We start from the raw sequence: 27,164 nt of genomic DNA, 5'->3' as shown, positions 1-27,164 counted from the left end.
TACAGGTTGCGTAAAGAAAATTCCATACTATTCCTGCAGAAAAATAGCCTGAAGTTGACACTACTGGTAACAGAATGATCCATCTCGCTGCCCTCTGCTGCCAAGCCCAGGAGTGGGTCTGGAGCTCACCCACACCTCCCTGATCCTCAGGGGTGGTGACGGCCCTTCGGGGACTGCTGTCAGTTGCTGCAAGTCAACACAGCCTTGAAACAGGGCATCAGAAAAGTCAACCAGTCCTGGGGAGATTTACAGTTCACCAGCACTACTTTCTTATTCATTAAGCGTCAAATAAACCTCCTGTGCTAATCAGACGGTAATGCGACTGTAGAACCACTTTGGGGGATTGTTGTTCTGTTGCAGCAGTTTCTTCAGTTGGTCTTCTGTATTATTCACAAATGTTATTTTAATTACTCTTTGAAAAAAAATCAAGGAGGTTGGGTCTGGTACAGTTGCAATAAGTATAATAGAAGTGAATGTTGTGACTGGATAATGGTCTCCTGCTTTGAAAATAAACATGTCATCACCACCCTTGATGTTTATTTTCTATAAACACCTTGGCTTCATTTTGGCATCTCTCTTGCAGAGGGAGACGGTTATCCAGTCACAGTACTCAACTGCAGTGACATTCTTACTTAATTATGATAGTACATGTGATCTGGTTGTATGAAATTGAATTTAAATATTTAGAGGTTCATCTACACTAAGGTATTTCTACTTTGTAAATACAGCAGCAGAATCTGCCAAACTACAAAGTTAAAAAATTGTTTCCCCAAACAAAATGTGGAGTGATGTCTCTCTCCAAAGTCTCTTGCTGAATAATATCCAAAAGACTAATCTCAAAGGGCTAGATTTAACAATAGTTAAATACTGGTGTTTCTGAAAGCTGGTGTTTGAGGGGAATATAGCCTATTTATTTTTAAAGGTTTGGATTTTTTTAAGGGTTTACATTTGTGTTGGAGTGTTTTTCAAGCAGTACTTACAAGCTTTAAATGTACAATATTAAAGGTTAATATCTACAATAAGAAAACCCATCAGACATCTCTGACTGAAATTGCTTGTTTAGCCAACCCTCTGGAAATAAGTCTCTCACCTGACAGGCAAATTTCAGTCTGTCAGTACACTTCACCCAAAAGGCTAAGGAAAACAGAGGTTCTAAATTTCAGGAATTTGCAAGTTTCACTTATTTCCCTCTCAGGCCAAGTTGTCCCACGCAAGAAAGCACTGAGCTTTTTTTTTTTTTTTTTTTACAGAGCACACCCACAGAAGGCATCCTTCACTATGACCATGTCAGTATACAGGCATAGCTGAAAACCCAACACCTTTTAAGCCTGTCCCATTTGCCTCCTAAGCCAGAGAGGCTGCCTTCTGCCACACTAGAAGCATCATCACCTGTCATTTGAGCTGAATTTCTGTCACACAGAGAACAGTTCAGCTACTGTAGTTGGCCAGCCCTCTGGGTAACACAGAGCTGGACCCTGCCATCAAATAAAGGCATGTGGTTTCTCTCTTCCTGGTACACTAAGAGTAGACTAAAGCTACAAAGATGTCAGGTGTCCCTTGGCATAAGATCACCTCTGGACTGATGGACTTTGGCTTTTTCTTACCTTTTCTCAGAAAGGAACATATAAATATCAGAGATGTGTGACATCCACCACTGCAGCAGCAACTACACTCTGAGCAGGCTTCAAGCCATATGGAAAGAGGCCAGGGAACACAAAGGTGTTGGCAGAAATTTTCTTCACAGTCTTTCCCAAAGTAGGTCAGAAGATCTGCATCTGTACCACAAGTGGTTTCTTGAGTGGGGTCCCAATAGTTGCTTTCTAAAAGACATCTGGGACCCACTTCCACTTCCTTGACTGCCACTGTAGCCATATTCCCTGTGGTTCCTTTGTTAAGGCTTGTCTGTATATGAGGAGGTTGTGATGGGCTATCAGAGATAAAATAATTGTCATAAAACCCAGAGTGGCCTGTCAGCTGCATGCTGACACCTCACTCAGCATCCCAGAAATACATGCAGCATTTGGTTGTCTGTTATAAATAAAAATCATGTCTCGTGCTGTTGGTCATCTTTTAAGAATATAAAAGTGACTGTTCTGTTTATTGTTCACAGGCACTGAAGTTAACCAGGCAGCCCAAAGCACCCGTGAAGGTATAATGATGGACGTAGCCCGTGTCGCAGTGAATGTATATATGTACTATACTGTACACACAGACAATTGAGATAACGGGGTATTTGTGAATGTTGCTTCAGTGGATGTTTTATTTTTATATATACATATATATATATTAAAAAGATACCTGTTAAGTGCCTTACAGATGCATTTTTGGTGAAAGCATTGTTTCCAGGAGCCACTTCGTTGGTTACTGCAAGAGGTGGTACAGTATTTTGGAATCCTTTAGTTTTTATTTTTCTAACCAAGTGAACGGTGATGACTAACAGCTGTTTCTTCCACTGCCCCTGCATTGAAGCCAGGGCGTACCAGCTGTAAGTCTCTGTTTTAAACTAGCCACAATGACCAGAAGCCTATGCCACTGCTGGCTTACCATGGGGAAGAGCTTGCTGAAGATTTTTTCCAAGATTGACTTGAATTTCTGTGTGACTCTGTTACACTTCCCAGTCATATGACTGTGACATGCCTTTTTCTTCTGAGTTTGTGTATACTCAGCATGGGGCCATCCATTGGATAGAAGCTGAGAAGCATGAATTATTTGCATTTGTTGACACAGTTGTCTAGACATTCCTTCAAAGTTAATGGTTTCTCAAGAAAATTCTTTCAATTCCATTGTATGATATTGTGCCATTGTATATCTTAAATGCCTCATAAGCTTCTTCAAAGAAATGGTCTGGTGCTTGGGTTATGAGTGAAGTATTTGTGTTTGCAGCTGGGAGATCTTTTATAATTTACCTCTGAAGAACACAATTTTTTGTTATTCTTTTTTCTTTTCCTTTCCCTGATGCAATGCACAGAGATCTGCAGTGACAGAATTTAGGATGCTAATATTGAAATAGAGCCTTTATTGTAGTAATGCAAGCTATGTTTTCTATATTGCTGCATTGGTAATGAATAATAGCTTGTGAGGACAAGAACATTGACAATTTTTTTTTCCAATTAAAAGGATCCTTATAGTAACCGGAACACTATTTTAGCTAATTTGACAATCAGCCGCAACTTCTTAAAAATAAAATGTTACTCTTTTTAATAAAATTATATACATAAGAAAATAAAAAATACTATTTCTAAGAGGAGCGTTAAAGAGAAAGGAACACAGGCATATATTAAAGCACATAGCCAGCACTTGTCCAGATTAAGATTTCAGAGGAACACTCTAGTCCACGCTCATGTGCAAAAACTGCGCTGGCAATTGTGCATTAAAACAGTAAAAGGAATGAAAGAAATAGGTCAAACTGGGATCGATATAAATGCAGAAGTGTCGTGGGTGTCACGGTTAACGTTGCACTTAATGGTGCGACTGAGTGCAAGCACCCAGGAGCAGATCTTTAGCAGATGTAAATTATGGTAGCTCTGATAAGGCTGTAGCCATTTACACAAGCTAAAGATCTTTTATATTACAATAGGCATGCGAAATTCATATCCTTTTGCCTTAGTGGAAAAAAAAAAAAATCATGTTTACTTTACCTAGTCTGTTATTCCTAGTCCTTTATTCCTGTGAAAAACAGGAAGGGAATCTGGTACCGATCGTGGGTGCTTTACCTTATGGTCAGTCAGCCAGTGCAAGACTGGGAGCTGACAGCATCACCTGGTTCGGAACTGTCATCACCAGTAAAACAACCAGAGAACAAAGGTACGTGAGATGGCAACATGCTGAATTCTTTCTTGCAGTGGAGAGTCTAGACTCAGGACAGTTTCTTTTTGTTGTTTTCATAAACCCAAACTTATAGAGAAGATAAGGACTTAATCTAAATCCCACTGAAATCAGTGACTCTCTTGGTTTTAAATAGCAAAGCAGCAGGCCCAGAAAGTGCTGGCTTTTTTGACTGTATAGGAAGGAAGAGTTCAAGCATAGGGTAATGCTGAAGCATTTCTGTCAATGCTTGATAGTCAGAACACTGCAAGTACCCTTACTGAGCTACCTCGATGTACTGAATCTCCGTCTTTCAGTACATCCAACGACTTGTTTAAATTCCACTTAACACATCCTTTTTTCTTTGTTAAATGTTTTCTACATTTAAGAATATTTCAAACTGGTTAAAGATGGAGTTTTGTTAGAGCCTTTGCAAAGTCCTTGTCAATTGCTTGGAGCAGCCTAAATATTGTGTATGAGTTGTTGGGGGTGTTGGTCTAAAGGGAATATAAAGCAAAACTGAAACACATATTTTAAATCCATACTTAATGAAATTTAATTATGCATATCAATTCTGTTACATTTAAAGACTGTTAAGATGTTTGGTTTATGACATGTTATTATGCCTATATGTCTCTAATAAAAAGATTTGTTTTGAATTTAATTTTGTTAATAGGAGAACAAGATAAAATTACTCTTCTTCTAGGTCAACTTTTTACCTCTGTTACCTGTATTTTGTTCTTTTGTGGGTAAGCTTTTAAACTGTTTTCTTGTCCTTTAAAAAAAATAATCAATGAACTGTACAGAAATATTTTATTAACTAAACTTGGGGAAAGCAAGTTCTCAGAATGCTTCAAATTATAACCAACTGAAAATTAATTCATTCAACTCCACCGATTTTTCAGTAGAGGGTTTTAATAGTTCTGAATCTTTTCTGTTTCTGAGCTTTGAATTTAACTGGGAGATACCTGATATTGAACATAATCAGGCAAAATTGATGTCAAACAAGAACTTTGCCCATGTTAAAACATAAGGATTTTCTTGATCATCAGTGCATCTTAGTGTCTACATATCTATAATCCAATCTAATGATATCAGAGGAAAAAACACCCAAAGAATAGAAGAGCAATTCAAGAGTCACAGGAAATTTTAGCACTTTGCATTGAGTTACTCAAACATTTTACTTCCCTTTTTGTGCACTAAATTGAGAGGCTTTTGATGACCCCAGTGATGTGTCCAAGATAAATAATTTTTTATGTAAAATCAAGATTGTGGTTGTGGGGTTTTTTTAGATCTTTTAGTTAGTGCGAGTAGATTATATGACAGAACAGGCAATCTCAGCAGAAACTGCGCAGTTGTGCTTGTTCACAGAGCAAAAGGAGAGTAATCCAGCACCTTGGTTTTACAGAAGTAGTCTCTTACGTTATTGTGACAGTCAGGGAAAGAGGAGCTGTTAGTTTTATTTGTGTACGGTTTTCTGTGGAAATATCTTGACAGCAGAAGGTTAGAAGGCAAGATGAAATATTGTCTGTCTGCAAGCACATTTATTTATGTGTTACGCGCATAAGAGATGAGCAGTTATGTATGTAGAAATCACTAGAAAGGACAAAGTCCCTGGTATACATTTTTTTGCAAGAATGCATATGGAGAAAGAGCTACTTTTTTAATGTTATTCTGACATTAAAAATGAGATTTCAGATGCTGAGTTGTGTTTTGTATTGAATCATAATCTCATATGGAACCTTTACAGCAGATGATTGCAACATCGTATTTGTAAACTGTAGACTATTTTGCACTTAAATAGATGTTGATGCATTTGGGAATTACAACATAGTAAGAGGCTAAATCATAGTTTTTCCATTTTGTTATAATCCAAATGCATTTATATTACTAGTATTATTATAAAGTGCCAGGAACACATGCAGTCCCTTGCAAACACGTTAAATAGACAAGAGACTAAATTCCGCCCTTGGTTACACTTGCACATCTCCAGCGAAAGGGCTGTTACGCTGCAGAGCGCTCTCCCCAGGGAAGCTGTTTGAAAAGCCCTGCCATTGTTCTAACAAAGCTCACTGATAATGTAGCACATGACACGAGTAAATGAAGAGTATTTAACTTTAGATTTGATGGCCTGCCCTTTCCAGCATCTAATAAACCAAATTTCTTTTGTCCCCGTTTCCACAAGTAGCCCCAGTCTCCCAGACCAAAACTACAGCATCGTATTGGAACAATGTCAGAAGAGGGAGGTTGTCACCTCTTTGACATTTTCTTGCTTAAACCACATTCTCCTTTGTGATCATGAGACTGTGACTTCTTTGAGGGAGCATTTTGAATTCTTCAGAGTTTATTGTGTGCGGTTCCTGTAAAATTCTTATTAAACATCCCTGTAGGATGGTAAGTAATCTGCAGTAGCACTGACAAGGACTGTCCCATGGTTTTACATTTGCAGGACCAGAGAAAGCAATGCCAGGAGATGCAGGTGCAAGGAGTTGCTACAGGCAGGTCTGCTTCATGCTGGCATCTAGAGCTGTTGCAAAGGTTGTGAAAGGCGCCTCAACATTGTTCCCTGGCCAGAAAGGTGGAGAGAGAGATCTTCAGTGAGAAGTGAAATTGAATTTGTTAGTGTTTAAAAGGATGTGTTGGAAACAATTGGTGCCAATGAGGCCTCTCGCCTGCTCCCCTGAGCAAATTGCCGTCTCCGTGGAGTATCAGCTTCTTAGTATATCAAATTGCAGTAATCAAGTCTGGAGCTGATGGGAGCATGAGTCACCACTTAATTTTCTTGTCAGTGGAGGCCAAGTTTTCAGAGTATTTTTAGAAGCATTTCTGTAGAGATTTCTGCCAGCCAATGACCTGTTGAATGACAAGAAAATGAGCAATAGCTGCTGTTGAATCAGACTCTGCTCCCTGCCACCTACCCCACTGACTGCAGTTTTGGGCAGGGAGGGCATGCGGCCTCTGGCTTCGTTATGCAGAAAAGACCCCCACTGAATTGATCCCAAGACCTGGATTTCCTAAGTAATAAAATAACCTGTTAATTCTTAGGATATCTGGTAGGTCCAAATCAGCTGTGACTCTGCATTGCTAGCCCAGACCAGAAGCAGGCACGAGATGAGAAATAGATGGTGATCCCTGCCCAGAGAGACAGCCAGGACCTGACAGATGCAGCACGCCGAAGAGGCCATGCATCTCCCATGGATCCCATGCTGGTGCGTATTGTCTGCTCTTTACCTGTCTTCAAAGTTGCCGCCTGGCACAACCATTTTTCACCCAGTTAAGAAGAAAAAAAAAAATCCTTTTTGGATGGCATCCTCTGTGGGTGTGCTCCATCCAGTATAATTGTAACAAAATCCAAGGCTTGCAGGTGTTAGCATGCCGATATTAGTTCATGCCTATAAGAGAAAAATTACTATTTATGGTCGGTTTTCTTATTAAACAGTTCCAAATTCTGAGGGGAATCAACTCTCTTGGAAGAAAATGGGCTGCCTCAAAGGAAAGACCATTTCATTGATAGGATTAAAAAAATTACAGAGGTCATGTGAGGACTGGCCTTTTGCCAGAAGAATTGCAGAAAATAAAATTCGAGAGTCCCATGACAATAATCTCGTATGAAATTCTGTTGACAAAAGCTTTTGCAATTCTGTGCTTCCTCTGTTTCTTGGCATTGTGACTCTAGTCCTTCCCCATTAGTGTCCTTTGCTGCACAGCCCATGCCCAAGATGTTACAAAATTGTATCTTATTTCATGGTGCCTTCCTCCTGTAATTTTGCTGCCACTTTGCCAACGGTGTTTGATGAAATATATAATGTCTTTTTTTCCCTATCTTTAACCCAAATTCCACACCCCCCCCCCTCCTTTTTTTTTTTTTAACTTCTCCCAGTTAGCTGTCCCTATCTGAACCTGTTGGTGTCATCACCAAGATGATGCTCTCATCTGCTTGGAGAGCACCTCTGAGAAGATGCTCTCAGAGACCTCATCCCATAGCAGCATGACAGGATAACTGTGACTGAGAAGCCAGGGCAGCTTTCCAAGATGCTGCTTGAGGAAGCAGAAATCAGCCTTTTGTGCTGACACTGAAGAACTTTACACATCAAATTATGATTCTCATGTTCTTCGTTAATGATCCACAGCTCCCCTGGACAAAAGCGTCTGCCTACACGTGGGCCCACAGCTCACCACCGTATCCAGTATATAGTCACTGGATACTCGTTTAGGCAATCCTGTAGTATTGCGTGATATGTTTAACCAGGTTCTTCAGCAAATTCTCGCCTATTCTGCTTCATAATATTGCTTTAAATTAGAGAAATTTCAGGAGAATCTCTATATTTTTCTTTATAAAAATGACCAAAAAAAAAATTTTTTTAGTGAAATATTTCAGACCACAATTTGTCTGAAAAATTAACTGTAACTTCCAAACAGTGGCTCAAGACTAAAAAAGATACATGTAGAGTATTTGGCTCATGCATTCACTCTACCCCTTCCCCAAAACATATCCACAGTCTTCCAGGTACTTCACAGTGAGTTGCTTAAAGCCCCCTTTAGAAAACCCCTACACCATCTCTGTTTAGGTGCAACTCCCTGCTAAATAAAATATATCCCAGAGGCATAACAGCGTACTAAAAATAAGAGTGTGACACAATTTCAGCCAGCTAATACGATAACTCTATTTGATGCAACTCCCGGAGTGTTAATGTGGGAAGCCTGCCTCTCGTCAGCTTGTCAGGTCTCTCCCCACGCCAGAGCCGAATCCCACAGCCACACACGAGCAGCAGCATGGGAGTGGGGCTTCCCCAAGGCTCCAGTAATTTTGCCACCCTGTGCTCACAAACTCCCCTCTTTCTAACCCCAAATGTTAAAAACATTGCTGAGTTGTGAGACATGGGATGTGTGAGTCAGGGGGGCAGAATGAAAGCGGGTGCCGTCTGTGGAGCCTGCCTTTGTCGTGTTTCAGATCAGGAAACGCGTATTTGTGGTGCGTAACACTAATGTATAACCTCTCTGATTATGAAGGGCATAAAGAGCTTTATGTAGCTATACTATCCAGTGTCAATGTTCCCAAATAATCTCATTTAAATTATCCATCAGGGCTTCATTTAAAAAGCAAGAAAACTCAAGTCTTGCTGGCACCATTTTTTTGGGAAGAATTTTAGGTAGCTTTTTAAATTATTATTAAATGTGCATATCATGTGTAGAAAAACTGCTCTCCATGTGTAACAGGATGTATATTAAACCATTATAGTCTGTTATTTAGGAATAAATTTTGCCTCTTTAGCTCTTTACTTTTGACAGCAAACTCTCCCTGCTAATTCATCCTGTTTGGATTTTTTGCTTTGATTTATACATAAACATGTTCCAGTGTATTGCAAGCAGCAGCTCCTATGTTTGAAAAATAAATTTATTGAGAAATTTTAATCTTTTCCAATACTAGTGAAAATAAAATTTAGTCTGTTAAGATAGTAAATGGTATTCTTTGAATAGCTGGTGCTTGGAATGTACTTGAATTTTTTTTTCGGAAGCCCAAATTTAGGAGTTTATTGTTGTAGCAACAAAATGTTTGCTCTGAACAATCCCAGAAGAACAATACATTCTCAGAAGGAAAAGAGTGTTTATAGCCAATAATTCAGCTGTTATAAATTATGACTGTAAAGAAAGAGAAAAGGGTTCCTTTTTAAAACTTGCTGCCAGATTCTGGTTCCAATGATGCTGAGTAAGGTACGTAATGTTCTTTCGATTAACAGTCAAGCCTTGAGTGATTTTCGTTTAAAGAAGACTTTATTAAGTTTTTTTCTCAAATCCATCTTTTTTTGTTCTATTTTGAATGGACTCCTATCTGAAGAAAACTCTCAGTTACCTTTTAGCCTACATTAAATTCACACTGGCAAGCAGATGAGAATTATTAATTTGCTCCAGAAAGAGCTAATAGGCTTTGCCAAATAAATCATGCAAATGACCTGGTGTGCTATTCATCTCTTCTGCGTATTATTGCTTAAAAATCATGATAGTTGTCCCTTAAAAATCAAAAGTCAAATCAGTACGTTGACTTCCAGAGACGAATTTGGACTTATGGTTGTTTCGTGCCTTATTTTTTTCTTGTTTGCAGCTCAGAAAATCACTGGGAGCCGGTGAGCATGGTGGATTGCTGCCTTCCAGGGGTCTCTTCACTTGTTCCTGCAACTCTGTGTTAGGGCTGCGTTCTTTGCTTTAACGGGGATTCTGCAACTCAGCCGGCCTGGAGACTGGAAGTAACTGGTGTGTATTGATAAATAATTATAATTAGACGAGCGTTACCTGTCCCCAGCCCCGCCGCCCGCCGGGGAGCGGCGCCATCGCCGGGACAACGCTGCCCCCTGGCGGCGGCGCGGGGCCGGGCGCTGGCTGGCGGGGGGGCGGGAACGGGGGAGCGTTTGCCTGGGTCGGGTTTAGCTCTTTATTAGAATTAAATAGGAGATGTATGTGAGATGGCAACCGTGGCTTTATTTTCTTCTGGTTCGGCCCAGGGTAGGGAATTACATGGGAGTCTCTGCCTGCCAGCCTGCCCGGTTAACCGGGGCGGTGAGCGAAAGGCAGATGTTGCGCATTCCCCATGAGACAGTTTCTCTCTTTGTTGCTGTATCCTCAACCCTCCCCAGCAAACTGCAGCAGCAAGGGTCGGCCTGCCTGCACTGTTTGTTGCCGGAGTCGAGATCGCAGTTAACTCGGCTGACATGTAGCATTTGCGCTGCGTTAGGTCCTGGGAATTACTGGTGACACTTTACTTGACTGGGTTAAATATTTTTCCACTTTGGACCATGTGTTTGCATAATAAAGATCAGCAAGTCACATCTTCTGGCTTTCCCTCTATACCAACAGCCTAATGTCCTTGGTACCTGGATGTCACTTCCTAATGTACATCAACATCCTCTGATATACAGCGAGTCTGATCTTTGACTCACCTTTGAATTAGTGACACATTTTCTCAACAACAAATTATACTTTGGCATTAGAAGGTGGCAATCTGTAATGGATATTGCAATCTGAAGATTCAAAGAGACTATCTGTGATCTTTGTCCTTAGCAGAGTAAGCTGGAGTCTCTCTTCCCTCCTACACGTTATTTGATTGTGGTACATAACCTTGGGATGGACTAATAATCATTAGTCAGAGCTGATATATCCTTTATGGGCCTGCCCTGCTGAGGAAGGGAGACATTCTCTAGCACAGCAGTAAATCAGCAAAACATGCACTTAAATATACAGTAAAATGTGGTTTGAGACATGATCCTTCATCCATCATATAACGAAATGCTTTACTGAGAGAGTCACACATACGCTAATGAGAAAAGAGGGTTGCTACGACGAGACCCGAGAATGGGAAATGATTTGGTGGCAGGAGGGAGCCAGGAGAAATCCCTGAGTGGCATGTGGTCTGAGAGCAGTCGTGACTCCCCAGGTCCTTCTCTGCCCTCTCGTAGGTGATGCGGTGCCTTGGAGGAGCTGGCAGGAGAGAGGAGAGGGGAGAGAGCAGAGGGGTGCCCTGCAGAGCTGCCCAGATGCACAATGACTTTCACACTGAGCCTTGAGACCACAGCAGAGGCAGCAGAGGGGTCCAGCTTGCCAGGAGAAATGAGGAGGCTGTTCGGTTGCTTGCCAGCTGGGTAGGTCAGGTCGCTAGTTTATTGTTGGGTTTTGCTGGTAAGCAGCTCTTTTTGCAGCTGAATATTGCAGGAATTGTTAGAGCATCTCCACATCTTTTTACAGACATTGTTTTTTAAAAATAAGTGCATAAATAACATGTACTCTGCCAAGGAGCTGGCTGAAGCAGGGGCAGACCCTCAGGAGTGAGGGAAATGATGAACCCTCAGCAGGGCAGAGCAGGCATCATCTCCCCGTGCTCAGTTTGCTGGGGGAGCTGTGCTGAATGTTTCAGTCTCTGGGTTCCTGGCCTTGCTGCTTTGCCTCCCTTGGTTTGTGTAGTCTTTAAGTAGTTGCAGAAACTGTGCCAGAAGGGCTGGCTGAGCCACCCAGCCAGATCCCCATCGTGCCAGGGGAGAGGGCTGCCTCCGCTGAGAGCCTGGGCTTGCATGTCCCTATTGACCAGACAGCTGGGCCCCCAGGGCCCTGTGGCTTCTCCTCGGAGTCTTGTCACCCATTTTGGAGCTGGCAAGATCAGTGCGTGTTTGGTTTCTTTGCTTACTAGCGGCAATGCAACCAACACAGGAAATGTCCATGGTGACTTAACCAAGCTTTGGGCCAAACATGTTGCTTCATGCAATGTCTCCATGTTACATCTAGTACCAGTAACATATGGGAAGGCTGCCATCCTCTGCTAACTGTGGTTTTGTCAGGCATCTTTAGTAGAGCAGACGCGGCATTGCATGAGACAACATCCTCTCCAAAGCAGAGGGGGAACAGATTTATGGAAGGACTTGATGATGGGCAAAACCAAAATGATTTCTGATACCGTGGAAAAGCAGAAGAGTCAGTGGTGGTGTTATATGCTCAATAAGCAGGACTGATGGTTGAAGGGCAGTGGCTTATATTTTTGTGAGCAGAAGGAAAGTAGGAATCACGGTGACACAAGAAAGGAAAATGAGCATGCAAGTAAGGGTGTGATGAATGGATATGTCTGTATACAAGTTAGTTATTTCTAAATCTTTGTTTGTTTGAAGTTAGGATAGCTCAAGTATTGTAAAGGTGTCAGAGTATTTAAGCCATAGGAATTTTCACTGCCTAAACTGCATTTGATGCCTGTTTGTCTGGTGGGGAGACAGACTCAGGATAGATGTGCATTAGAGCTGAATGTAAGCTGCTTTTGACACCTTTTCTCAGTAATTCTGACCCAAAGCCCTGTCACTTTGCTGAGGGATGGCAGCCTAATGTGGACCAAGGACGTCTACAGGCTGACCCATGCTGGAGGAACCGAGATCTTCCAGCAGACGTGACCAACACATTCATGCACCTAAAGAGGGAAAAAAGTAGAATCTCTCACTTGTTCCTCCAGTAAATAATAGAATGATTTGTGTCTTTCTTTTCCTAATTCTGTCTTTTTTTTTTTCCTAAATCTGTTCCAAATGTGAGCACAGGTTAATTTCCATACAACGTGAGCCACTTACGAATGGGGGGATTTGAATGATTTGCCTTTTAATAAATTAATCAGTGCTCATGTTTTTAACAGTATTAAGATGAGATAAAACCTCCATCCCTCTTGTCATGGCAACTACAATAAACGAAACATCATTCAGAAGTCAAGAATAAAACCACCCGCACTTTAGGTCTCAGCCAAGTCCACGAAGTAGCAAAACTCATTACTAATTCAAAGGAGCTGCGTCCCTCAGAGCTCACCATTACTGGTTTTACTACTAATAAGACTGGAGCTGCATAAATTTAACAGAAGGCAGAATTTGGCAGTAAGGCAGGGTAGTGTTGAAGTACTGCTGCCCTGATCAAACATCTCCATGAGGTCTTCACTTGCTCTTGTCAGCCTGGCAAGAAGTGGTGCTGGGTCATGGGGAAAGTGCTAAGGAGAGGAAGGTTATGGTTTTAAGGCTACACCAGTCTAGTAACATTAAATCTAGAAAGACAGTGGAAGGGGACATAGGTATTTGTAATTTATTCATAAACAGCTATGCCATCATAAGAAACTTTCTAAAATAGTATGTGATAGTTCTTTAAATATTTAAGAGTTTGTTGACCTATTTTCTCAGTTAATTAGGATTTTTTTTGGCTGCATTAACAATGGCTTGAATGCAGTCTGCTTTAGTCACTGCACAGTTCAGCCACATTGGGTTACAGAAAATTGATTTCTTTCTAAAGCACATGACATAGGAGAGGAGTGCCAATTTTAAGTGTCTAGGCTTGTACTTTAAAACTTATAGACTTCTTAGTAGGTAGTGCTTAAGCTCAGCTTATTGGACATAAACCCATTCACCTAGCAGGCTTCTGCATCCTGAAACAAATGCCTTTTCGATTACAGCACTATCCTTTGTTACTCTGCAGTGGGAGGGCCATGGTGTGACCACCCTTCTCTTCAAAGTGAAGAAGTTTAAGACCATCAAGCTCATCTCTGCAAGTTGTGTATGTGAGTACACTTATTTTCTTACTCATTTGTTTTGTAAAAGGGTCACTAGGCCTAGAAGTTAATGGGACAGAAATTGGGCCATGTGCGTAGTGCAAAGCATCACGTCATTAATCACAGTACAGTAGTATGGTCAGAATCCATTTCTTTCTGAATGCTAATAGAAGTCTTTATTAGCAAAAGAAGCACTATGTTCATCACACTGCAGGGGTCTGAATAGGAGAATTAATTTATGTCCCACATGACTCCTCTGAATTCAATGGCAAGGTAAGGGAGGACGTGAGAGCAGAGTTTTGACTGACTGTCAGGCTCGAAGATGACCAGCAAGTTGGAGATGGCCACAGAACTCTTCTGACAGAGGGGGAAGTTGTCACCAGAAAAGATGCTGTGAGCCATCAGGGACCCCTTGTTGTCCGCTTAGCTCAGCACTGCCCAGTGCTGCAGGCTGTGAAATAAGATGCAGCACCAGAGTTTAAGTCTGTCCCCCATTACACAGCTTGGGGACCATCTGAGCCCCTCCACCCTAGAAAAGGATACCAGAAGGTGTGACTCGTGCTCTCTGAAAGGCTCTAAAATTTTCATGTCAAGAGGATCGATATCAGGGCTATTTCTGGCTCTTTCCAAGCTGCAGTAGAACCAACCTTTACCCTTGCTGTCATCACCTCTCCTTCTTAGGAGGTGTCAAGGATCTTCATGTTTTCCAAGGGCAGTTTTAGTGGCCTCCTGCAGAAAACCTCATGGTCAGAGAGAAGTTTGCACAAACTTGGAGAACAAAGACGCTGTAAACTTTCCATGCAGCCTTTGCTGGGGATCTCCAGAGTGACCTGGGAAGGGTACTTCTCAGCCCATGTTCCTGCACAGAGTGTTACTGAGCTGCCTCGAAGTAAAAGACCAAGTAAATGCTGTCTGTTAGGCTTAAACAAGCTTCCTCATCAGGTGCAAATGGACAGGAAAGGTTTTCTTCCATTTGCACCTGATGAGGAAGCATGTTTCTCCCCCAAAAGCTGGTATCTGCCACCCTATGTTTTGTTCCCATAGATCAATTCAGCACTCTTTGGATCAATGTTCTCCACTGATGAGTTATTGCATTTTATTTTCAAATTGAAGCTTAAGAACTACTGGTAAATATTTTGTCATCTGAGAGACACAAAGGGCATAGAATCAAAACTGTAAGCTCTTAAATGAAAATGGTTTGTTTTATATCACGGGTTTCTAGTTCCTAGAAAGAAATATAACAGTTGAATATTTAGATTAAATAGGAGACAATACTACAGTGCAGAGAAAGAATTTCTATTTTTGGCTACACCCTTAAGGCAACAGAGGCGGTGTATGTCGTGGTTGCAGTGACATCTAATGAGCAGATATACAATATTAATTGCAGTAAGTGTAACACACTGAACAATCTATCAACTTCTATTTTCTTAGCGCTGTAGCTTAGATATTTCTGGCTAACACCCCTGTCTGAACTGCTTCGAGTTTATTCACCTATACAATGGCACATACAGGAACTTTACTGCTGCTTCCTATAGCCTGTGCTGTGCACTCTGGGCTATTTTCACTGTCACCGGCTGCTGCAGCATCACTTTCAGCGTTGCAGGTGGTCAGATGATTGTCTTCTTCCCACTGCTCGAGGGGCTGACCCAGTTGTACTCAGCTTGCACCAACACGAAGCTGTTCTCTCGGATCTTTCGGAAGTGCATCACCTCCCCGTTTTCTCTGACGGCAATGACGTTGGTGTCCGGCTCACTGAAGGAGACCTCGGTTCGCTTGTGGCAATGCTGGGCACAGACGCAGCGCAAGGCGGCTGCCAGAGCCAGGCCCAGGACGGCCGTGCAGACCAGGAGGATGCCGAGCTGGGCTGCTAGGAGTTGGGTCCCTCTGCCAGGGTCCTCCCCCTTCTCTGGAACAGCAGATTCAGGAGCCGGTCCAGTCACCCATGGAAGGGTATTCTCACTCACCTCTTCTTCCTCCTCTTCCTCGCCCCTGGAGCCTGGCTCCTTTGGCTGCAGTGCCAAATTTCTTTCTGCCATTTGTCTTGAAGCTGATGACAAATTGCTGGCAGTGTCAGCATCACCAAACCAGGCTGTTGTCACAGCAGCATCAACCAGGTGAGTGTGTAGATACAGGGCAGAAGGAGATGCTGTTGCATGCAGGGAGGTTTTCAAGATGGCCTCACTCTCAGTACTTGCCTTTGAAAGCAAAAACACACCAAAATGTGCAGTGAGGGAAGAGAAAAGGGGCCGATTAGATTCTCCTCCACTACCTATGTCACAGTATAGTTCAGCTCGGTATTTCTGACACCCAGATGTCCCCTCCGGCCTTGGAATAACTCTGCTCCATCACCTAGTTACTCAGCAGCTTTTAGGAAACGAGCCAGATTCAGCACAGCTCTGTCTGTATCAGAATTGCCGTGGGAGAGAGAAGGCACTGGGAGCTGCACCCACAGGGGCAAGGCAGAGCGGGTTGAAGGGGCAGAGGTAAAGGGCAGAGACAGAGAAGAAGGTCACTGATTTGCACAGGTAAAGGTCTGCAGCTCCCATGGTGGTGGTGGTATTCTTCATAGGCATCGTTATCACAAGAAAAATCACTTAATAAATGATTCCCACCTTAAGCGATGCCATGCCAGAGGCATGCTGAAAGGACAGGCATGATCTTCCCAGCCAAGCTTTAGTGTCCCACCAGCCCCACTGGCATTTAGTGTCAGTGGCATTTAGTATCCTTCTGAGGCTGTGGATTCAACCATGGAGCAGAGGGACCCAGGAGACTTGAGGTGGCCTTTAATGTCAGTGGTTTTGGGATGGTCACATACAATCTCCCCAAAGCCTCTCTTACTTTCTCAGTCTACACAGCCTGTTTGTAACCTGCTGCCTCTCAGTGTTGCTCGACCGCTCATTTTAGTGCGAACGACTGTTCTTGCCTGCTCCTGTTCCTAGGGGCTCTGCTCGGTGCCAGACACCTTATTTTATCCATCGTGAAATGATGGCCAATCCATGCCACTTCTGCAGCCCAGGCTTTGCTGCAGATATCATCCAAGACTAACTGTGAAACAATTGTACAATTTAAGAGGCCCGCACTGAATTTTTCCCTTCCCACTGTGCACCTGAGCCCCCATCCAAAACCTACAAAATGTACTGGAGTCTTTTCTTTGGCTCCACTGAGATTTGGATCTGGCCCTCAGTAGCTGGCACCTCTCCAGCCTGTCCAGCCCAGCAGGCTTTTTCACACATCCATTAATTACACCAGAGAAACTCTCACCCTCTACCGTCATTAGCAATTTCTAAAGCTTGCTGGGAAGACAGTGTGACAGGAGTACAAAGCTGAGGTAGGAGCCCTGGCAAGCTGTGAACCAAAGTTTGGGAGGGTCAGAGCATCCATTGTGGAAGAGACGGTTTCTGAAGGTGCTAGTAAAATATGAGTAGTAAATAAAAGCATTTCAGTGGCTGGACTGCAAACTGTAAAGTTGCTGCTGGCAAAGTTAGGATTGTATGTATGTGGATTGCTTGCCTTCAAAATACAAATGCCATACTGTAAGGACATAATGCAGGATCTGGGACTTCGGGATAGCAAATGGAATTATCTTGCAAGTCCTTGCACTATCTCACCTAATTTCTCTTTTCTTTTTGTACTACTCTCCTTTCTTGCCTAATTTCTCAATATTTTTATTTCATTATGTTCTTCTGGTCTTGCCTTGTGCAATAACTCTTCTTTTGCTTTCATTTCTCCACTTCTTTCCACAGCTATGCCAGATGCTCACATCTCTTGTGAGACCTACATGGGTTGCTTGGTGCTGTGTTGCTGTAGAGAGGTTTTATCCTCATCTTCTCTTAGACCTTTCTGTCTTTGGAGAAGACACCCTCCGCATCCTTGCTGCTTACCTGCCCATCTCCGTTACACATCAAGCACAAGCGTGGCGTGGCAGCAGTGGCAACGCTTCCTACTCTGAAACAGACACGGGAAAGGCAGGTTAGTGAGTGATAGTGATACCTGTTGCTGCAGCTCACGTGGGAACCCCCAGGCTCTGCAGGATCTGCACCCTCGGAGAATTGTGCCACTCACTACTGCAGCCTCGGGATGCACACAATCAACCCGGACCGTACGGGGCTGTATTTTAATAACACCTAATCGTTTATTCCTATTCCCATCATTTTCACCCTCAGTGTAAAACATTGCATGAAGGCTCATATGACCTAAACCTTCTAAGACTTCTGAGCAGATGTCATCAAGCCCAAATTTCATAATAGCTTTAAATCCTTCCTTTTCCCTGTGGGTGGAGAAATAGCTCCGCTGAGTTCACCGTTTCCTTGAATATTTGTCTATGCTTTTAGAAAAATATTGCAGCAATCAGTTCTGGTCAGTATTTTTTTATCACATTTTTCAGCCACCTGGCCAGTCCTCCACTGGGCTGAGCAGTGCAACATCTGGTTTTAAAGTTTTGGATTTTCTCCCTGTCACTGTCTGTCACATGCAATCTCCAAAGGATTTCTAAAAATGTTGGCAAGAAAATTCCCTTTTGCCTTCCCCCCAGCCACAGACACCTTCCTACTTGGGCCCTCACTCATCCGCAGGGAAACCAGTACTATAGGGTGCTTCAAATAGATGGACCCAATTTGAAATCACTGTATCTCTGCAACCATGAACCACCCATGAACGAAACTCTTACCACTTGAAAGGGCGAGGCATAGTTTCAAATGATAACTCATTAAACCATTTGTAAATTTTTGTGTAATTGTAAAGTGTTGCCATCGTGAAATATACTGCTTTGAAACTGGGTCCATCTCTTTGAAACACCCTGCATTTTTCTTCACCAGAATGGTTGGAGAAATAGCTCTTCCCACCACCTAGCTTCCACATCAGGGCTTGGGGCAGTACCTGTCAGAGATGCTGTAGCTGGAGGCATCATCCAGGGAGAGGAAACCTTGCAAGGTGTCTGCTGTACTGGAGTCTCGGGTGGGGAGGGATGGCTCCAGCCCCTGGCTGCTGGATCCCCTGCTCCAGCTGGACACAGCCCGCTCCGGCCGGGCCGGCTGCTTCAGCTCAGCGACGGAATGGGCAGCTGAGCCCACACTGAAACCTGGCTCTGGTGCCAGCGTTGTCATGATGCGGGTGGGGCTGGCAGGCGGCATGGGGGAGCTGGTGGCAGCTGCGGGAGAGGTGGGACCTTGTCCAACACAGACACAAAACAAGAAGCAGGGAGAGAGGAACAGAAGCCAATTGTCTTTGGTTTGTTTATTTCAAATCCCACTTGGTGCTAACATGTGCCAGGAAGGATCATGATGGTGACTACTTTTTTGCATTGAAATTGTAAGATCTGGCAACCCCGTTTATCTTTCTGGTGCCCTCCTCAGGACTGGCTCCATCACCTCGAATGCTGACCCATGCCCTCACTTCGAGTTTGGTGCAGCCATCCCTGACCTCCCCAATGGGAAGGAGTCAGGTCCCTCCAGCTTATTTGGGTCACTTTTGTTCAATGTTTGCCCAGAATAAGCTGTAAAGCTAGTCTGTGGTAAGCAGTCAGTAAGAAACCCCATACTTTTGCTCACCGTACCTGTGGGATGTGGGTCAGCCAGTTCTTGCGAGGGTGCAGGGGCTTCGGAGTTGGGCTTCTTGCTGCTGCCAACAAGCGTTTTGTTTTGCCCTCGCTGAGCTACGATAGCAGATTCGATCTTTGCCCAGTAAACAAAGTATGACTGGACTACAGAGATGCTGTTAAAACATAATTAGGCAAGAATTTACTGGCTCTATAGCATTAATAAAACATCCAGCTGTTTAGCTAATCACAAGGACTGCTTTGATCTGAGGGCAGAAGCAGCACAAAAATATTTTAAAGGATTAGCCTGTCACATGTTTTGTATTACAAATAAAAGATATCAGGTCCCATAAAAAAGCTACTGGGTGAAGAATCACCACTCATAGTTAAGGTCAGTCAAAGAAATGTGTGGGAACTTAAATTAAAAAAAAAAAAAAGCTATTATATTCGCTGTGTTGATAGAAGTACATTTGGAAAACTTGGAATAGCTCTGCTTATAATCTTCCGTAGGCAGGGAAACAACAGTGGTATTTACTAATTAAAACAAGTCAATTTAACTTGTACAAACAGCAGAATAGGTAGAAAAAAAATAGTCTCTCTTCTCGGCCCTCCGATATTTGAGCCTGCCTAACCCTCTGCTTTAGCAGGTGCCAAAGCTGCTCCTGGCCAACCTGTAACCATTCATCCAGAGCTGCCTTTAACCTGGAGATTTTGGGAGAATTTCAGCTCAGATTGTTCAGCTGCTTCGGAGAACTAGCTTAAGGAAGACCAACTCTTATGAGGCATTTTTAAGCCTGACAAGGAGTTTTTGCAGATGCTGTGATAAGGAGAAAAGGGAGACGCTATCAAAAGTCAGCTTGGAAGGTCAAAAGCCAGAGGATGACAAAAGCACCAGTGTGAGTGGCTGGAAATAGATGCTGTTGGGTTTGAGTTGGTTTTATTCGGTTGCTTGAGTTTTACTTGTTTTTAATAATATTCCCTGATGTAAAACAACAGACAAAATTGGAAATGCTGAGCAGCAATCTTTTTGTTTCAATGAATTTGTGTTGAATCATGATGAGATGCACAAGCCATGGAGCTCACCAGGACGCTTGTGTTTTGGGATGCAGCCAAGGATCTGGCCTAGCAGCTTCTAAGCGGTTTTGTGAAGTCAGAACATAACAATTCAATTTCTTCCAAAATGAAAAATCGCTAGGCTTCCTCTAAGACAGCCAGTCAGAAAATGTGTAATTTCATTCCAAATCAGAACCAAACTACTTGGACAGTTTGGGACTTTGGCACAGAACAGGAATGTCAAGTTTTGCCCCAGTGCTTGTTCTGTCTTCCTACTGTGAATAATTCTGTTTACGTTTAACTTTTAAACAAAACACTAATTTTTAATTTTTTTTTTTTAAGACGTGATATACAAGATTATCCTGTAGGCAGGGAAGTCCTATGGTCTGTCTTATTTAGAAAGACAGGCAATGTGATCACAGTTCTTTCTTTATGCCTTAATATTTCTATTTCCTAAGTGCTTAGGCTGTCATCTTCCAGCGTATTTATACTGAGAAAATAGTGACCATGTAAATAAAAAGCAGCACTACCCAGCAGATATAAATGGCAATTTATGTACCAGCTGGGATACTGTTGCAGCATTTGATAAGTATTTAGCTACATACAAGATACATAAACCACTGTGCTGGACAAGTGTGATGGAAAAATAAAGCCAAGTCTTTAACTGAGAAGACACAAATTCTGGCTAGGAGCCAACATGTTCTTACAAAAACTTGATGTCTCCAATGGGTTGGTCTGGTGCTTTCCATACAAAGGACAGGTTTCTCTTCAGCGACTTGTCCGAGTGGGTGACAGTGTCACCATCTTCAAAACAAGTCAGCAGCTTGGAACCAGGAGGAATGAAGATGAATGTGCCAGCAATTTCATCATTAGAGACTTTGCGAGCTTGAAGCAAAAAGCCCATAAAATCCCGGGTGCTCCTCACTGTCACTGCAAAGACAAGACATGAGACATGAAGGGATTTGTATCGTAGCTATGGGGTGAATTGTTTGCAATGGGGTTTCCGGTGGTGGCATTGAAATCAAAAGAAAACTCTATACACACACACAAAATCCAACTTGCTTTGCCATCACAGCCTGCCTTGGGCATGCTGAACATCAGAGGCCAGACTTTACCCTTAACTTTGTGAAACTTCAAAAATAATTTGCTTTAGTCTTTTTTTGCCCCTTGATTATAAACTGCTAACCACACTCATGAGGCAGCACCCAGCCATTTTTCAGGAAGGAGGTTTGGGTACCCCCTCCAACACGAATGCAAGAGCCTGTGCTCTGCCCTCTGAAGGGTTTCCTTTGGCATGGGTTGAGCAGGCGAGTGGCCAGTCTGGGGAGCACTGACTTGAAAATCTGCCACAAGGTAGAACTAAAAACTGCTTTGGGGCTTTTTCCATCACTGGGCTAAGACGCAAAGTCGCAAGTTGTTCCTTACCTGGTACCTTGTCGCCTGGGGAGTAGAAGGACATGTTGGTGTGGACAGTCACATAGTTATTGCTGGGGCTGTGGAGCTGGGCTCTCAGGTGCCTGGGCATCATGTCGGTGCAGGCAGAAGGGCTGGCGCCTTGCGAGAAGGCAGCTGCGCAGGAGACCAAGCACAGGGCTGTGCATGCCCAGCTGACGATGGCCATGTGGGCTCTCCTTCCCTCCTCCATCTTATGGCCATCAAACAACAGGCGGGTTCACTTCAAAGCAGCAGCTTCAGCAGCCTGTAAGCTCGTCTGGTGCCTTTGAAATAGCCGAGCTACAGAGCCACCCTTCCCACAGCCTTTAAATGAAGGAGGATAAATGACTTCTGTGTGCATGAAGTCACTTCAGCAATCCACAGAATTTCAAATTTCAAAGTAAATTGTTGAGTCTGGAAGAGGGGAGGCCCCACAAGAGGATGCTTTTCTTGTGAAGTTGCGGTCAGGGAAGATTAGGTCTAAAAAGCCTTGTGGTGTTTAGCAGGAGGAGAAAACTCTGTGTGATCACACTCAGAACCCTCCACCCTTCCCAGCCCAAATGTACAACCTGATCCATGGGGCAAACATCTCCACTTGGACCTGCAGAGCTGCTGCAGGGCCCATACCATAAGGCAGATTGCTCTGCTTTTCATGTAGCTCTTTCTAACATCATCTTTAAACGTGCAGCTTTTCCTGGCTTAGATTTCATTATGCTTTATCAATAAGTAGACGTAAATAAATCAGATGAAACCAGAGACTGAGGAGGTCTAGATTACACCTCCATCTCTAGCACTTCTGGAACTCGCTAGCAGACTCTAACAAACCACCATTGCACACAAAACAGTTCATGCCCAGCCTGAACCAGGGAGCAGACAGATGCGGTTTACCCTTCCACAGCTGAGCATCATCCCACTCCAACCAGTTACGTGCCAGAGGATGCTTGTGGGAGTCACAGGAGCCTTTGCTAAACATCCCAGCCCCCGCACGACCAGCAATGGGTTGCCCTCCTCCTCCTGGAGCCAGCCTTTCCCCCTTAGGTACACCCAGACCTTGCTTGCTGGATATAATTCCTCACAGGAGTGCATGAAAGCAGCTCTTTTCCTCGGGAGTTTCCCAGGCTGCGCCACCATTTCCCATCCCCCGCCCAGGCCCCTGCTTGCACCCCTCACCCCTCAGGTGTGGGGATCAGGGCTGTGGTCCCCAGGGCCACCCAGGCTGGGACTGGCCGTGCCACCCCTCGCTTACCTCGGGACACGTACGCTGCCAGGCTTGCTGCCGCCGCTCCCCTCCCAGCCTGCCTGAGACCCATCCTTTCAGGGACGATCTTTGCTTTCTCCTCTAATGGGAAGTGCAGCAGCTGTTGCTGCTAATACCCACCACCTACGGCAGCCTCCCGCCAGTGCCCAAATCCTGCCTTAATCATCTTAGTTTTCCTCTCTGTATCCCACCCGTGTTTTTGGTTTGGTTTTGTTTTTTTTTTTTAATCTCTTCTACAATGAAAACAAAAGCAACTAGCAGGGGGGCCAGCAGAAAGCTGTGGGGTTTGTGTGGGACACCCTGGGACTCCTTTGCAGAGATACAGGAGGATGGGACTGTTGCTTGCCCTGTTACCCTCCCCATACCTCCCCCGCTTCCAGCTGAAGCTTTGCAAAGCAAAGCCACGTCAGCTCCCTCTAGTCCGTGACCCCCCCGAGGAGTGTGCCCTGTCTCTCGTGCTTACGTAGGAGTTATTTTGGCAATAAGAGCAGAACTTTGCTAGAAGGGCTGGGAATATGCATCCCATGCACCAGGAGGAGACATCGACACCCCACAAACCCACCAGAGCCGGGACACAGGACTAAACACCTGATATGTGTGACTGTCCCCCGGCACAGGAGCTGTGTTTAAGTCCAGGTTGTCACTCCTCCTCTTTGACTGAGCTACAAGGCAGCCATGCTGGATCCTGGCCATGGAGCTGATCCTGTCTCTTGACTTCCCAGCCACTCTCATCATTATTAGAGTCTTCAGCAGGAGATGCAGAACAAACAACACCATGGCCACGCATAGGGCTAGATCAGGGGTGTCAAAATGTAACTACTTCTACAGGTAACTACTTCTACATTTATAGAGTCCTAAAATTACATTGGACCTTTCGAAGGCAACCACGAGGCTGATGCGGCCCCCAGTGAAAATGAGTTTGGCACACCTGGGCTAGAGAAATGGAGTGACAAGCCCATGGTCTGGCCAGCTTTTTTTCAGCCAGAAGACCCTTAAGAGGCAATGTCAGATGCGCCAGTGCCACCGCGAGCGGGGCTGGCCCTGTAGGGCAGAAAAGCTGTTAAAGATGGAGGGGCAAAAGAGCGCTTGGTGCCCTTTAGTCCTCCTCCTCGGATAGATGTGTGTCTGACAGCTAAGTGGGTTCATGTTGGTGCTTGGGCCACTCTCCCTGCAGGACACGGCGAAGCTCTGTCCTGTCCCGTGACTAAAGGAGACGCACCAACACACAGGTGCCACCACCACGTTTTGTCTCTGCAGCTCCACAGTGCCTGTATCTGATCTTGCTCAGAGTCTGACCAGTGCAGGAGCCTGTCTGGAAAAGGGACCAAGGTGACCTGTGCCTGGGGCACCTCCCAAAAACTGGAGGCAGGCTTGCAGACACCCCACTTATTAGTGCTGTTCCCATCATCTGCCCTGCTCTACAGCCTGTTCTCAGAAGTGAAACAAGATGCTGGGCTGGTGCTGAGGTACTGCCACTGACAGCCCAGCTCTCATCTGTTTAACTGGTTTGAAAGTATGGGAACTGGTGTTACTGGGCTCTCAGCAGACTGCTCTCCTCTGCATTTGAAAGAGGTCTTCTAATCACCAAATTTCAAGATATAATGCGAATCTTATAGTTTTCTTTCTTTTTGTCAGTGGAAGCAGAGAGTTTTAGCTGCAGTAGACCAGAGGGAGGGGGGAAGAGTTTGCATTATTGCTTTTGTTCCTCTTGGTAATTACCCGTATGTTATACACAAAAGAGAGTACCTTTATGATGTATTAATCTCATCCTAATTCTTTCCTGAAACCAAATGGTCTCATGGCTTTTCCTTACTAATTTATTCATAAGTTAACCTATCCCTTGCTTGTAATTCCAGTGAAATAAAGCAGCAGCTCCAGGCCTCTGACAAGCTGCAGGGAAAACACCAAACATGTCACATCTGTTCCGACACAGTGGCCAGGTCTGAAAACAGTGTTGCAGGTATGGATTTGTGTCACGACATGGTGTTACAGCATTGCATGGTCTTCTTCAGCTGCTGCCACGCCTTGGGCACACATTTTCATATGCCAGCTCCAGCGAGGACCGTTTCTCTACTGGCTTCCACATGAAAAAGGGGGGAAAGCAACAGAGAGAGAGTGCAGACCCCAAAGCACTGGTGTTGGGTGCTGCCTTTGTGCAAAGCCAGGGAGAGAAGGCAGAAGAGCTTCAATCAAAGAGACCCAGACACAGCCCATCTGTAAGAGCGTGGGTTTTACTTCAGCGCTGAAGTGGCTCTGCTGGCTCCCCAAGCGGGCAGTGGTCCCTGGGCAGGGCAGGATGCGCTGCCGTGGGCGTGTTGGATGCAGGTTTAGCAGCACCAGCCCGCAGAGCTGCATGGTGCTGCCTGAGTGCAGCGTTAATTGCTAAGCTGATACGAAATACAGCCTTATGCAGAGTTTGTCCTCACTGCCTGCCCTCAAGCAGAGGAACTCAGTGGCTTCAAAGCTGCGCTCAAACCAAATGTCGCAACCGTCACCTCCATGGAGATGGAAAAATCCTGTCACAGTCATTACCGTGACACGAGCACCTACTAGCAGCCTCAAACTGCACATTTGAATGCCAAGTGACAGGCAGATGTTTCCCGTAAGAAATACAGCCCTCTTCATAGCCTCTGGTTGCATCACCCACCAGGACAGCATTGCCTCAGCCTTCTCTGGCCAGAGCTTTGACCTGCTGGAGTCATTTGAGCACAGGCAGGCTCTGCGTATCACCCTGACGATGGGGCCCAGACAGACATGAAAAGAGCACATGGCACTGCTGTCACTAGAGAGAAGTTTGCCTTTTTCCTGTCATAAATTTCTTTGTTAGTAAGAAGCTGGCAAGGAGAAGGGGACGTAAGACAACTTACACCCTGCTTTCTTAGCAGCATTTGTGTAGCGGATTTCTAGAACAACGGAAACCACAGCTGGGATTTTAAAATAGTACTAGGAAAAATTGTGCATGCTCTGTAACAGCTTGATAATTAAGATAGACTACAAACCATGTAACTTGAAGTTTCATCGACTTAGTGCACAGAAAGCTTATAAACCCGTGGACATCCCAGGCTCCTTGATGCAGAAACTTTCTCGTTCTTGCAGATTGCTTCTACCTCTCCACATCGTCAGGGTACAACAGGCAGAGCAGACATGGAGCAGCAGATGTGGAGCAGGTGCAGTGGAGATCAGTGTGTAATGTGGACACAGGTGTAAGCAACCTAGCTCTGACACTCTGGTCACTTCATTGACAGGTTGAGAAATGCTTTGCTACTGCAAGATAATCAGGGTTATAATGAGTTGAAAATCCTTCCCAGCCAGCTAGCAACTACCTCAGTCCTGTGAACAGTGTTTTGGAGGGTTAGAGAAGAGTGGGCAGGTTGATCAAGCAGGGAGCTTGAAGGTGGCAACAGTTGAGTTCAAATCACAAGGAACTGATCATTAAACCAAGAAAGCTGGAAGCACCAACTTTTAAAAGAAAATTTCGGGTCATCTTTAAAACTAAGAGCAATACCCAACTGTAGGAGAGTGGTAAAACTCACGGTAGTCCCACTGGGAGAATGTAGAATAATGGCTACAACTTGGCTTCTCAAGGTTGACCTGTGCATGTCTGTTGCTCTGTGTTTGGGGAGACCAGGCAAAATGGAATGTTTCTGTGATGTCAAGTTAGGCAGAAGGTCAGCAGAAGTACTGGCTGCTCCACCCATTTCTATCCACTTGATTATTTTTGCTATCTCACCAGCTGCAGTTCAACAGTGCATTCAAATGCTACTGCTGGAAAGGAATTGACACACACACAACGTATAATGTGGCCTCCTGAGCCTCCTTCCCTTACAAATTCAGCCTAAAAAAAAAAATCCACTTTATTTTATTTGGTAACTACTGCAACCTGGGCAGCTGTTCTGCGCTGGAAGGGGAGGTTGAGGAGATGGAGACAGACAGTGCAGGGCTCTCTCTGGATCTCAGTAAGAAAGGTCTGGCCGCAAAGATTTTGATAACTGATTTACTAAGGCGAAGAAGAGAAATGCATACAGCAAGTAAATTGT

At 44.2% G+C, this 27,164-nt stretch overlaps 2 protein-coding genes across 5 annotated transcripts in view; one reads left to right on the top strand and one right to left on the bottom strand.

Moving 5' to 3' along the window:
• The window catches only part of SLC10A7 (solute carrier family 10 member 7), a 151,459-nt gene extending 147,093 nt beyond the window's left edge, over window positions 1-4,366 (top strand). For 3 of the 4 annotated variants that reach the window (XM_065633719.1, XM_065633717.1, XM_065633720.1), the window contains 2 exons: window positions 1,251-1,286; window positions 2,111-4,366. In XM_065633719.1, coding sequence (XP_065489791.1) covers window positions 1,251-1,286; window positions 2,111-2,155 — 81 coding nt within the window. In that variant the 3' untranslated portion in view covers window positions 2,156-4,366. The remainder of the gene's footprint in view (window positions 1-1,250; window positions 1,287-2,110) is intronic. The other variant, XM_065633718.1, reaches the window with a different exon arrangement.
• An 11,090-nt stretch (window positions 4,367-15,456) lies between these two features.
• Window positions 15,457-22,080, bottom strand: REELD1 (reeler domain containing 1). The gene is made up of 6 exons (XM_065634876.1): window positions 21,861-22,080; window positions 21,143-21,365; window positions 19,401-19,558; window positions 18,725-19,013; window positions 17,731-17,794; window positions 15,457-16,044 (listed from the first exon to the last, which is right to left on the bottom strand). The coding sequence occupies exons 1-6, from the start codon at window positions 22,078-22,080 to the stop codon at window positions 15,457-15,459; spliced, it is 1,542 nt and encodes a 513-aa protein (XP_065490948.1).
• Between the last annotated feature and the right edge of the window lie 5,084 nt (window positions 22,081-27,164).

The sequence above is a fragment of the Caloenas nicobarica genome, chromosome 4, assembly GCF_036013445.1.
Source record: "Caloenas nicobarica isolate bCalNic1 chromosome 4, bCalNic1.hap1, whole genome shotgun sequence".
NCBI lineage: Eukaryota > Metazoa > Chordata > Aves > Columbiformes > Columbidae > Caloenas > Caloenas nicobarica.
The sequence above is the reverse complement of the archived record's forward strand: the minus strand, read 5'-3'. Positions and strand labels throughout refer to the sequence as shown.